The 11,603-nt window shown below is 42.2% G+C and overlaps 2 protein-coding genes across 6 annotated transcripts in view; both read left to right on the top strand.

The window, feature by feature from the left end:
* Nucleotides 1-317: 317 nt before the first annotated feature.
* On the top strand, nucleotides 318-4,281 carry stn1 (STN1 subunit of CST complex). Of its 2 annotated transcripts, none has more exons than XM_076035351.1 (9): nucleotides 318-754; nucleotides 1,052-1,147; nucleotides 1,442-1,519; nucleotides 1,709-1,879; nucleotides 2,193-2,304; nucleotides 2,785-2,935; nucleotides 3,194-3,316; nucleotides 3,414-3,486; nucleotides 3,629-4,281. In XM_076035351.1, exons 1-9 carry the CDS (start codon nucleotides 622-624, stop codon nucleotides 3,784-3,786), a joined length of 1,095 nt encoding a protein of 364 aa, XP_075891466.1. In that variant the 5' UTR covers nucleotides 318-621; the 3' UTR covers nucleotides 3,787-4,281. The 2 variants fall into 2 exon arrangements, with proteins under 2 accessions (XP_075891466.1, XP_075891458.1); XM_076035343.1 differs by having other exon boundaries at nucleotides 1,706-1,879.
* A 1,986-nt stretch (nucleotides 4,282-6,267) lies between these two features.
* The window catches only part of sh3pxd2aa (SH3 and PX domains 2Aa), a 78,290-nt gene continuing 72,954 nt past the window's right edge, over nucleotides 6,268-11,603 (top strand). For all 4 annotated transcript variants that reach the window (XM_076035318.1, XM_076035308.1, XM_076035299.1 and 1 more), the window contains exon 1: nucleotides 6,268-6,715. In XM_076035318.1, the coding sequence (XP_075891433.1) occupies nucleotides 6,620-6,715 (96 nt within the window). In that variant the 5' untranslated portion in view covers nucleotides 6,268-6,619. The remainder of the gene's footprint in view (nucleotides 6,716-11,603) is intronic.

Raw genomic sequence — 11,603 nt, 5'->3', positions numbered from 1 at the left:
TGGAGGTGCGCGTTCACGAGGGAGCGCGGATACGTTCCTTTTCTCCCTCGTGCCAGACTGTTGGCGGGGTTAAATTCAATCTTCTGCTGCCCTCGTCTGTACGCAAGACTGAAGACAAACCACGTCTGGACGTTATAACTGACAGTTAATTTTTCGAAGTCAATGTTTTGTTTTCCATTTTAGATAAAATATTTCGATTGTCGGCGTTAGTGTGTTTATGTGCCAACGCTCCTAAAAATCATCATGATTACAGTTACAGTCTTTTGTGTATCTTGGAACTACATTACCCATAATCCTTCTGAACGCGTCAAACTTCCGTACACAGCAACAGTAACTGTTTTTTCAATTTTACGTAACAGTAAAATCGAAAATTAGACATTAGTACAATAATATATAGTCGACAATAGTATAAAATGTCTTGGAATTTACTTAACACTTAAAAAAATTACAAAAATAAAAAAAATGCACGCGAGTTGAAGTGTCACGTGACCACCGCCTTTGCTACACTACTATGGCTAACTGGCTGTCAGAAGTGTAAACACGCTGGCCGTCAGACAACCTGAAAATGAGACTGTAAAGGATCCCAAAAATAACCTCACCCCGCTCAAAATTCACAATGAAATGCAGGCCAACGCGACGGACCCAGCGAACGAGCCCCCATCAATGTTATGGGGACTGGACCCGATCTTTTCTGCATTCGCCAGGTTGTATGTCAGAGATATTTTGGAGATGGTAGAGTCAACACAGGTTCCAGGTAACTTTCACAACTTACTTCAAACTATTCGCAGTTTATTTGATCTCTACTAGCAATGGACAGCGAGGCAATTTACTGGCAAACTACTCTCTCTCACAACGCATGCATGGGTCGGTTCCACTGACTGCCTCATAGACGGACAGTGTACTCAGATTAGACAGATTATAAGGAGTCATAGAGACAGAAAAGTAGAACAAAGTGAGGTAGTACATTATTCTACTTTTCGCCTTTTAAAGACATGTTGTTCATGATGCACTTGATATCCATGCCTTTGCTATGTGTCCCCCTTTCTCTTAGGAGTTTATTTCTACAAACAACATCCAATCTACAAAGTGGATGTGCTTGGGACTGTGGTGTGTAAGAGAGAAAGAGATGACTTCTTCTGTTATGGAGGTGCTTTCACACCAAGTCCAAATACACTTTCACTTTCAGCTTATATGTCAATAAACACATGTATTGCATGTTATACAATATACTTTTTTTTTTTTTTTTTTTTTTTTTTTGTAATATATATACACAATCATGTAAACGTATGAGAAACATTTATATATAAATCTGTCTAAAACGCTTGCACAAGGATATTTTCTCTGCAAACAAATTACTGATACAGACAGATGTTTTGTATTCATGTCTCGGTGTATTTAGTGTCTTCAGAAACATTACGATTGTTTTTCTTCTTGTATACAGTGGATGATGGGACCGGGGTTATAAACTGTCTATGCTGGAAAAATGACCTGTTCAAAGAGGAAGTGGACTCCAACCAATGTAAGTCTGCAGGTTTCTTGAAACAGTTGATTTCATTATGTGACGGTTGGAGTTAAATCACTGCTGAACTATATAAATAACTTTCTCAGCCTCATTTTGTGTCATTGTAATTAGTTTATAATTAGCAGTTGTGTGTTAATTTTCTCCCACAAAGCTTGCCTAACGTTGAGCAAATTTCCTTGATAGCAGGGGAAAAGTGCAGTGAAGCAGCTGTCGTAGGATTCAACCCATTTGCTGAGCTGGAAAAACTGAGAAAGGCACAGCAGAGCCGCTGCCGACTGGAGATAGGAGAGCTGCTCCGAGTGAGAGGACTGGTTAAGACATCAAGGCATCAGCGAGAGATCACTGCCTCAACCTTCTGTGAGTCAAGTGCTCGGTCATCTACAGGCCTTAGTTGTTAGTTAGTTGTTTGCCACCCTGTGACATTTGCTGTTCAGTTTGATATATGCACTAATTGGAAGAAGCTCAAGCGATCACTTTGTATGCAAATGTAAATCCCCTACAAGAACCCAGTTATTTCTGGTATTGCAGTTTGGCTTCATGCTGGCCCACTTGCCTCACTTTCCTTTAAAACCACATTCAACTGCACACAGCACAGTTCTTAACTTGGCCTTCACACCATTTGTATCCATTGCCCGTTCATCCTGCACGTGTCTGCTCCTTGCATTTCCAGATAAAGTGAATGACCCGATGATGGCAGCCCAGATAGCGTGGATGATGGAGGTTCCTGAGCTCTACAGGCTGTTCTATGACAAACCACTCCAACTGCAGTGTCTTGCCAATGGGTATGAACACCCAGTAGTTTTGAGAACAAAAATCTAAGTCCAAGTTGTTGTTTTTTTTTTGCCTACTCTGAAACGATAAACAATGCATATTCATTTTAATTAAATTTATTCTGTAGTTTTCTATAGAACAATGCTGAGTCTGGCTCTTTTGTATGGTGTAACTAAAAATAACTTCAAAGTCCAGTGCGAAAGTAGTTCTGAAGGTGTACACAACGGAAGCCGAATGAATGAGATTTTAATGTACCATAGCTTTTGGCCACATTACGTTAATTTATCAACAGAGTGCCTTAACTCAAACATCTGTCTTATGTAAATAATAAAGATGGTTAAATGTGCTACTGAGACCCTTTTATGGGGATCTAAATACAGGACTGCCACCAGAATTAGGCCTTTTATTTGGTGTCGTGGTGGAGTAAAAACAAACAAACTAAATATAATGTATTCAAGTTGTACAGAGTAACTTTGCCTCTGTTTCTTTAGTGACTCGCCCATGAGTTCTCTCGGCAAAGCAGCACACCTCATCAAAGATTTCTTGAAGCAGAAGTCTGTGACCAAATTCAGGCCCTATGATGTTCAGGGTCTCCTGCAGCCTCTTGTTTCCAGCCAACTGGAAACTACAGCAGCACTCGAGGTAAAAATGTAACCTTATTTTCTGAAGCGCTAGCAGTAGGAAACAATATAAAAATGCAAATGGCTAGACACAAGTTGTTGTTTGTTGCAAAAACATAGGAAATTTTATTGACATTAATATTGGACCTTTACTGTTTCAATGGAAAATTAGTGGATTGGTTTTCGTTTTCCTCTTAAAAAAAAGTCATGACCAAGATATTGGTATATAACATTTAATTTTGATAATTGATTCTATTGCATTTATTCTATTTTCCTCAAGGAACCTGTGGCAGGTCCTTCTGCATGCCAGCAGCTACAGCAGCTACTAAAGGAGGCCCTGCAAATATTACAGGATGAAGGTGAAGTTTACCGCAGAATCAAGTCTCAAGATGAATTATATCACGTAGGTTTATAATAGAATTTTCAAAGACATATTTTTTTTAAGTTGTCATGTCTAAAAAAAAATTAAAAATTTAGTTTGATTTTGCTGATGGCTCTAGGTGACCTCACGTGACAAAGATCTACAGATAGCTGTCAAAGACATCATCAGGGAGGACTCAAAAAGAGAGAAATGTAAGTTGAATTTCGCTATTGCTTCTGTTCGTGAGATAATTTCTTAACAGATTAAAATTACATGTTACCATCTCATGAATCCACGCCTGCTCGACTGGGTGCAGTTGCTGTCACACTTCTCTTCAAATTTCTGTGCTTGCAGATGCAGAGAAAGGTTGCCATGTCCTGCACATCCTGTCCGCAGTCAGGCAGCGTCACAGCCTTAACATGAGCAAAGCGGCACTGGAGCTGGTCCTCAAGTCGCTGGAGTGTAGCAGTGACATCGTCAGCATGAGCGAAAACTATTACACAATGTTTTAAGTGGAACGCAGCGGCCCGAGGCAGGAGGTTTTACTGCAGATTCTGCTTTGTCACGTGTTGCTATGTTAGGTATTGCTTCAAAGTACGAGCGGGTGTAAATCATGTTATTTGTGTTCCTTTTGCTCATCACGACTTCTTTAAAAGTGAATTCATTTGAATTCATTTGTGATGCATCAGTGATGCGATTAAATCCAATCCTGCACTTGTATTCACCCTAATGGTGAGTTTATAAAAATATTTTTAAGAACCTATGAAAATAAGGGAATTGCAAAAAAGGCAACACCTCCGTATTCTACATTTGTAATTATTGATGTGTACATTTTGAGATATGTTTAAAAGAAATGCATGCAAATACTGGACATTGTTTAGTCAAGTTTATTTGTCCTGGGTCTTTAGATCGTCTTAAACTGTTTAACATTAACATGCCTCATCCAGTTGTATGTAATATGTTTTTTTTTTACTTCATTAAGATTAATAAAACTCAGTATTAAAACACTAACCGTTTCATTACCATCCTTTTGCTTTGTCCATATAAGGATAAAAATAATCTCCTCAATCTAAAGTAATACTACGGCCAAATATTGAAGACAATTGCTCATAACTGTTTGTATGTATACATTTTTTTTTTACTACCTACAAATTAGCGCTACTGATCACCTTTGCTACACAATGCACAACACTATGCAATATTGTACTCATGACAAACTGACAAAATGTAATTCTCATGTCATGTATGCAAGGTTATGCATCTCCATTAGATTAAAATTTTGATTTCTCACGGTGTAGGTGAAGATTTTTTTGTGACAGTACAGGTACTACCCAAAAAATTTGAATATCAAGTAAAAGTGGTTTTATTTTGGCAATTTAACATAAAATATGAAACCAACAATTTCTATTGAGCCATTACACGCAAATTGACATCTCAAGCAACTTTGCTGATTAAGATTTTCAGCTTATTAAAAACACAAATCCATAAACTAATTTTCTGAGTTTTTTAAGCTGCAAGACCTGATCAGCAAAATCCAAAGAAATAAAAACTTGAAATATATTGATTTGCATATTATTTGTTTATATAATGTGTCAAATCCACCTTTTAAGTTGAATTGCAGAAATACAACAACCTTTTCAGGATATTCTAATTTTCTGGGTAGTACCTGTTTGTAGTAAACAGCCCAATTGCATCGAATTGCAATTGCAATGAAGGGTTTTATGATAAATAGCATGCTAACAGCCAAAATCAAGATGAGTACACACAATCTTAACAAAGTACTGTATGTATTATTGTTTATTAGCTTTTATGAATAAGGTAATATAAGATTAATACTAGCTTATTAATGAGTGAAATATCATCACAGTAGCCCCAGAGGCCTATGGGACCCCTGTGGTCCATGTCCCTGGGGCCTGAGCACTTTTGCCTTGTTTATTATTTAGGGGTCAACACAAAGTAGTCGGTCAACATGAATCATCTACGCCCTGGGGCTGTTACACAGCTTGAATCCTGCCAATGGATTTACGGCTTTTATAAAGACATTTAAATACTTGAAGGGATCCTGCAGGTGATTTAAAAGACAATGCCAGTCTTGTCTCAGCACCTCTCTGAAAAGCCCTCAAAGCCATTTTTCTTAGAACCTCAAAAGGAAGAAAAAGAAAAGGAGGAGGGCTTGGGGGGGGGGGGGGGGGGGGGGGCATGGGGGATTGGTGGGTATCAAAGCCGAGCCCCGTTTACCTTCCTGCTGATGTTGCTGCGTGCGCAGGGGGGCAGTGTTTCGTCGTTAATTGGCTCTTTCATGTAGAGGAGGCTGTCGCTGATTGGTCGCCCGTGAAACATCTGTATCCATAGTTCAGCGGCTCGTGTCTCCGGCCAGAAAACTGCTGGAGACCGGTTCAGAAACTCACCGTGGGGAGTCTCAATCACCTGCTGCCCTCTAAGGCAACGGAGCGCCATCGATTACGTCAAATGCGAATGACACCGTGGCCGCTATCGGGCCTCCTCCTTTGCACCTTACTATATCGAAGAGGATTTGTATTGTGTCATAATGTGATGATTGAGGGGGACGAAAAGTTCCACGGCTCTCGGGGGAAGCAAAACGCGCAAGGACCCAACTGCTTACCAGATGGTTACAATAACAACAAAAACCAACAACAACGATAGCCAAACATCGATTGTCACGCAAACCACGGTCCTGCTAGAAGGAGGCACAGCAAAAATCACATTATAATATTTTTTTGTTGTTGAGCGCTTTATTCCAAGAAGCCCCGAGGACGCGGGAGAAGCCCATCCCACTCCTCCGTTTCCCTAAATTTACTGCGCCCGTTGCGAAACAAGCAGGAGGTGTTTGGCGCCTGGATTCGCCGGCCGGGGTTCGCTTCGCGCTCACTCCGCCTCCGGAACGTGCAGGTACATCGCGGCACACAACGGAAGCGCTCCCGTCGCCTTCACCCCCCCTGCTATATTTCCCCCCTCTTTTTTTTTTGTTGTTGTGAAAGGCCGTTCTGTCCGCCGCTGGCCAGCCCCGTGTGCCGCCGCTGGAAGGAGCCTCTTCCTCCCTCCCCGCCTGGACACTCGGCTCTCAGCAGGCTCCAGTCGCGGACTATCGACAAGTTTGCCATCAGCTTCATGGTTCGTCGCGTCCGGGAGAGAAGATCCGCCAGTGGAGCGACGGATTGCTGAATGACAACCGCGATGAATGTTGTGATTTGTCAGCCCTGGTAACGAGAGGCTTGTGGAGACCCGTCTGGAGGAGCCGCAGCAGCAGCAGCAGCAGCAGCAGCAGCAGCCGCAGCAGCAGCAGCCGCAGCAGCAGCAGCCGACCGCTCGCACGAAGCCGCTTCTATGCATACCCTGTGCCGGGTCAGGATGCAGTTTCGGACGGTGCTGGACGTCAAAGTCGTGGACGTGGAGAAGAGGCGCAACCCGTCCAAGCACTACGTGAGTTTCCCGGCCTGTCTGCCCGTCCGTCTGCCCCCCCTACTGCCTCATCATTCTCCATGTCACCTCTCTTTTTCCCACCTTGTCCCGCTGAGATGTGTCAGTCGGCGACCGTGTGTCTCTGGCCTGTCCACACCGTCGCAGTGTGACACCTAAACGCAGCATTTAGTCCGGCACATAGCCTAGCTGCGCTGCCAAGACCACCGCGAGGCTTTAGCTCAGGCTCTTGGATACTTGCTAATGAATGATTAATCATTCCAAAAACCATGACTAGCTAGGCTCCTGCAAAGGCAGAGTTCAGCGTTACCGTGTTACTGTCATAACTGTGTACTGTCTATCTGACACCGTCAATGTCCGGTGCCTTGGCATATTCATTTTATGTGGGGAACCTCGTGACTTGACGTGAAACAGCTGTATTTGGAGTTCCCATATTGAGCTAAATTCTCTTTACCATTGTTTCCCGGGAAAAAGGGCACAGCAAGATGTGTTAAAGAAGAATGTGTTGAAACATGTGGTTCTGAAGATTGGCCCTTTAGTGATGTCACAAAGGACACCGACGCCTCTCCCCAGGTAGTGACAGCACCTCTATAAGCTCTGCCTCACAACCGCCTTGTATAGGTACAACAAAACACAATATTTAGCAGGAAGCTAACACTGTGTTCTAATGGGAAGGTATAAACAGAGGGCTAAACATGTTTTTTTCTGGAGTGAGCTGTTTGGGGAGTTAATTATGTGTTTGACTTCTCTGTTGTTCAACTATTTCTGAAAAATAAGCATCTGGAAATGCGTATAACATGGGTGTTGAAGCTGCACAGGTGACCTATGGGGCTAAAGTATTCTCACTATCCCAGAGATAAGCTGCAGATAAGAGATGCATAACGAAGATAAGAGATGCATAACATGTTGGAGGAAAACATGTCCTTCATTGCCAGACAGATGCCTACATGCACTGCATACTCTGCAATGGTCAGACTCCAAATGCCCGGAAGAATTTATATCCTGTCATAACATGCTAGATTTTTCATTCAATGCCAAACATTTTAATTCTTTCATTTGTCAATGACTAGTTTCAGCCAAATATTTCTAATTCTTGGATTCACCAAAAATAAAAAAACAAACAATCCTATATGTCTGATATCAAACTAAACTAATCTGAAAGGGTGACAGAGGTAAAAATATAAGTCATGGCAGATAAAAAAAACACCTCCATCCATATGTGTTTTTTCCTATTGCATTTGTTATTTATTATAAATATATATATATTTCTCTGCGATGAACTGGCGACTTGTCCAGGGTGTCACCCTATCTTCGCCATAAGACAGCTGGGATAGGCTCCAGCAGACCCCCGTGACCCTGAATTGGAATAAGCGGGTATAGAAGATGGATGGATGGATGGATATATATTTCTTGGCACACGAGAAACAGACTCAGAGTTTGGGATCATGGACACAAAAAATATCACCATTTGGTCTCAAGCTCGTCAAAATTTATCTGATGACCTTTCATGTGTGATTTGGATCTTAGGACATCCATAATTTTTCTGGAGAAGAAAAGGTCACTTTATTCTCTGCCAAACAAATCTCCCGACAGGCTTCAGTGATTCTTATTACCTTCCTGATGACCTGCCTCCTCTGGCCTTCTATATCAATACCACTCCTGTTATAAGTCGGGGTCTGTGTTCGGGTCCTGCACTTCTGCTCCTATTTTGAGCTCGTAAACAACCTACAATAAATGACTTGTTCCCATTCAGCTACAGTCCTGGAGACCTCTGGCCCTAATTATAGAATTTAGTCGCACACTTATTCCACTTTGAAAGGAGGAATTCACCGGCTCGCTCATCGTATGTGCTTCTACCTGCTTCTGGTAAGGGAGACGAGAGTTTCAACAAATCAAACACAGAGCTATATTTCCAACCTGGGCCGTCCCCGGTGTTCTTGCTATGAACTATCTAACATTGTTAAAGCATCACTCATGGAGCAAAAATAGATATAAGCCCAAACTGACAACCTTAAGCCCCATCCCTAAATTCTCAGAGGGTACTCTCCTCCTTGGCGTAGTGTACACATTGCTGCACATTGAAGCTAAGTTATATTTTGCCCATGGCTTAGTCGAAACCGACAAGTATTTCCACAGTGAGCTCCAACTGCCCCTAGGTTTGCAGTTAGCGCACAAGTTTTAATTGTGTTTACCTGATTTAACACAAACATCTTCTTTCTCCATAGTGGTCTTACAACTACAATTGGACTCACACGCTTTTTCTTTTTTAGGTGCACATAATTTGGTAGTAGTTTCTCTGATTGGGCTCAGCCTTGTGCACCATGTTTTATGTGTGTCAGTAATGTGTGTTGTGTAAGGAAGAGGAACAGTGAGTCAGAAGTCTTCGTTAAAGGGATCATTGTCTTCACAAGACGCACATATTAGTTGGCCAACTGTTATATCTTGACTCAGCTATTTAATTGGGTGACTTACTAACATGCAAATATTAATATTCTTACAACGCTTGCAAACATCTTCTTGGGAACATTGTTGCAATGTCGCATCGCTACCTTTTTATCGTGCAACTCCTTCCACAAATTTGTTAATAGTTTAACATGCTCAAATGATATTGATTTCTTAATGTTGGTTTGCAAGTGATACCGTAACCTTTTTTTTTTTTTTTTTTTTTTTTAATACGGATGATGCGTTATGTTCAACAGATACATTGTTCTGTGTTTTTCGGCAGCTTGCTTCTAGCTGAGCAACACACTAACCTTTTCATTGCACAATGGTGGGTTTTATGGCGACCCTTCAGGGACCTGGGCCAGTATCTGGGCACAAATAACCCCAAACTACTATTCAGTTGATGAGGAGAGAACACAAACGGGCTGTGCTTGGACACAGTTCACCAGCCTGTCGGCTTGCTAAGGTGGCCTTGAGCACAGTGCCTGTTTATTGAGATGAGATGTGGGAGTTGTGAACCGCGCCTGAGACCAGTGAACAACAGGCGCAAGTGTGCGGCAGCCATGTTCAAACTGAAACATGACTGTAAACCGATGGTTGTTGTTGGTGTCTCTAAAATGAATACACATAGTAATAAACAATGTGTATGGCGTTCTACATTGGTACAGAAACACCATGAACTGCAGCAAACATAATTAAAAGACACAACTTTTTAATTTGCGTTGATAATCTGCTAAACAACTTGGAGCATATCTACTGTATTGGACTGTGTATGACATTTGCAGTTGGCTGACCAGCAGGGGAACCGTTGCCGGTGCAAAATAGCTTTTGTCTAGGCGAAGAACGTATTTGATATAATATGAGGCACCTTACTTGTTTTGATTGAAACCAATCATCACACTATGATTGTATTCTCTAATCAGATTTTTATTATTTAAGTCGTTATTATCAGATACTCATGTTTCAACATAAAGTACCCCCTGAGCACTCCACAGTGCATGTCATCTACTTGTATTCGGATTCAGCGCTGCATTAACGAGACTGTCGTTAATGCAGGAACGTCATGACAAAAAGTCTCAGAATTAGGATAAGTTCCGTTTTGTATCGACAGAAGCTTCCCAGAGTTGAGCTGATCTGTACTATATTTTAGGTTCTTTTGTCTCAGTGGGCCAGTCGGTGGCCTAGTTTCCCCAGCTACACCGTCTCATGGGACAAGGGTAGTCAGTGTGAGAAGAAAGGGGGAAAAAAAGGAAAGAGGCTGGGATTTAGAGAAAGAGGGAAAACAAGAGAAACACACAATCTGTGGCACCCTTTGAATCTTGCTTGTAGTGTTGGTGAAACCAGCTGGAAATGCTTTTCCCTGTGAGAGAAGTGGGGACGATACTCTGGGATTTGAGAAAGGAAGTGCTCGTCAAAGCGAAGGGAACGTGCGTGATTGCCTCTCTCTCTCTCTCTCTCTCTCTCTCTCTCTCTCTCTCCCTCTCTCTCTCTCTCTCTCTCTCTCCCCCTCTTTCGCACGCACACACTTTGTGTGTTTGTAGGAGGAGGTGATAACAGAGAGCATGAGGTTGGGCAGGGCCATGTTTACTCTAAGCTCCTGTTTCGCCTACAAATCCCAGTCCCATAACATTTTGTTTTCTACAGCCTCCTGTGTTACGCAGGGGCCCAGACTGGTAGACGGTGTTGTTATTTGGCACCGTAAAACATTGCTTGAGAGAGCTGTTCTCCACTCAGATATTTATTGCCCGATCAAACACCGAGCGATTTGGTTGAAAAAGGGTCCCTGTTTTTCCGACGCTCAACCCTCATGGAGAGAAGCGGAATTGTGGGCAGTTTTACGGGTCTGACAATCCTTTGAAAGGTGTTTGACAACCTACCAAGAAGTGCGGAAGCGATCTGTTGTCTTTTAGTGCGAGAAAGAGGACCACAGTGAGTCAGAGGTTTCTCGGACGTCTTAGCAAAAGGGATCATTGAGTTTACATGACGCACATATTAGTCGGTCCACTGTTGAATCTTGACTCGGCTGTTTAATTGGATGACTGTGTCAGTGTACAAACAGTTGAGGGGAAATGACTTGTGAAGACAACATGCCATGGCAAGTGACAACTTTATGCTCTTGTACATTTCCAATTTGCCGTATCCTTGTCTCCACCTTCTTATACAGGCAATGCTATTCAACATGGGTTGAACCTTGGAATAGAAAACTGCAAGACACATGCAGCGCACCTTAGCCAGTGTGGGTGCATGAGTATGGGTGCAGCAATTAAACAACATAGTCAACAAAAAAGTGAAGGAAGTGGATATTAATCAGACCTGGTTTAACAGCAGCAGCAGCAGGTTATGTACAATCAATGCGCTTGAAAAAATATGGCAGCAATGCCTTAACATGACAACAACTACAACTGACTGATCACCATTTGTGATGTCGTCCTTATTTAGCATGTGAGCA

The sequence above is a fragment of the Nelusetta ayraudi genome, unplaced genomic scaffold (assembly GCF_046127955.1).
Source record: "Nelusetta ayraudi isolate G7.1 ecotype Tasmania unplaced genomic scaffold, CSIRO-AGI_Nayr_v1 ptg000004l, whole genome shotgun sequence".
NCBI lineage: Eukaryota > Metazoa > Chordata > Actinopteri > Tetraodontiformes > Monacanthidae > Nelusetta > Nelusetta ayraudi.
Note: the sequence above shows the minus strand (reverse complement) of the source record. Positions and strands in the feature narration are given on the sequence as shown.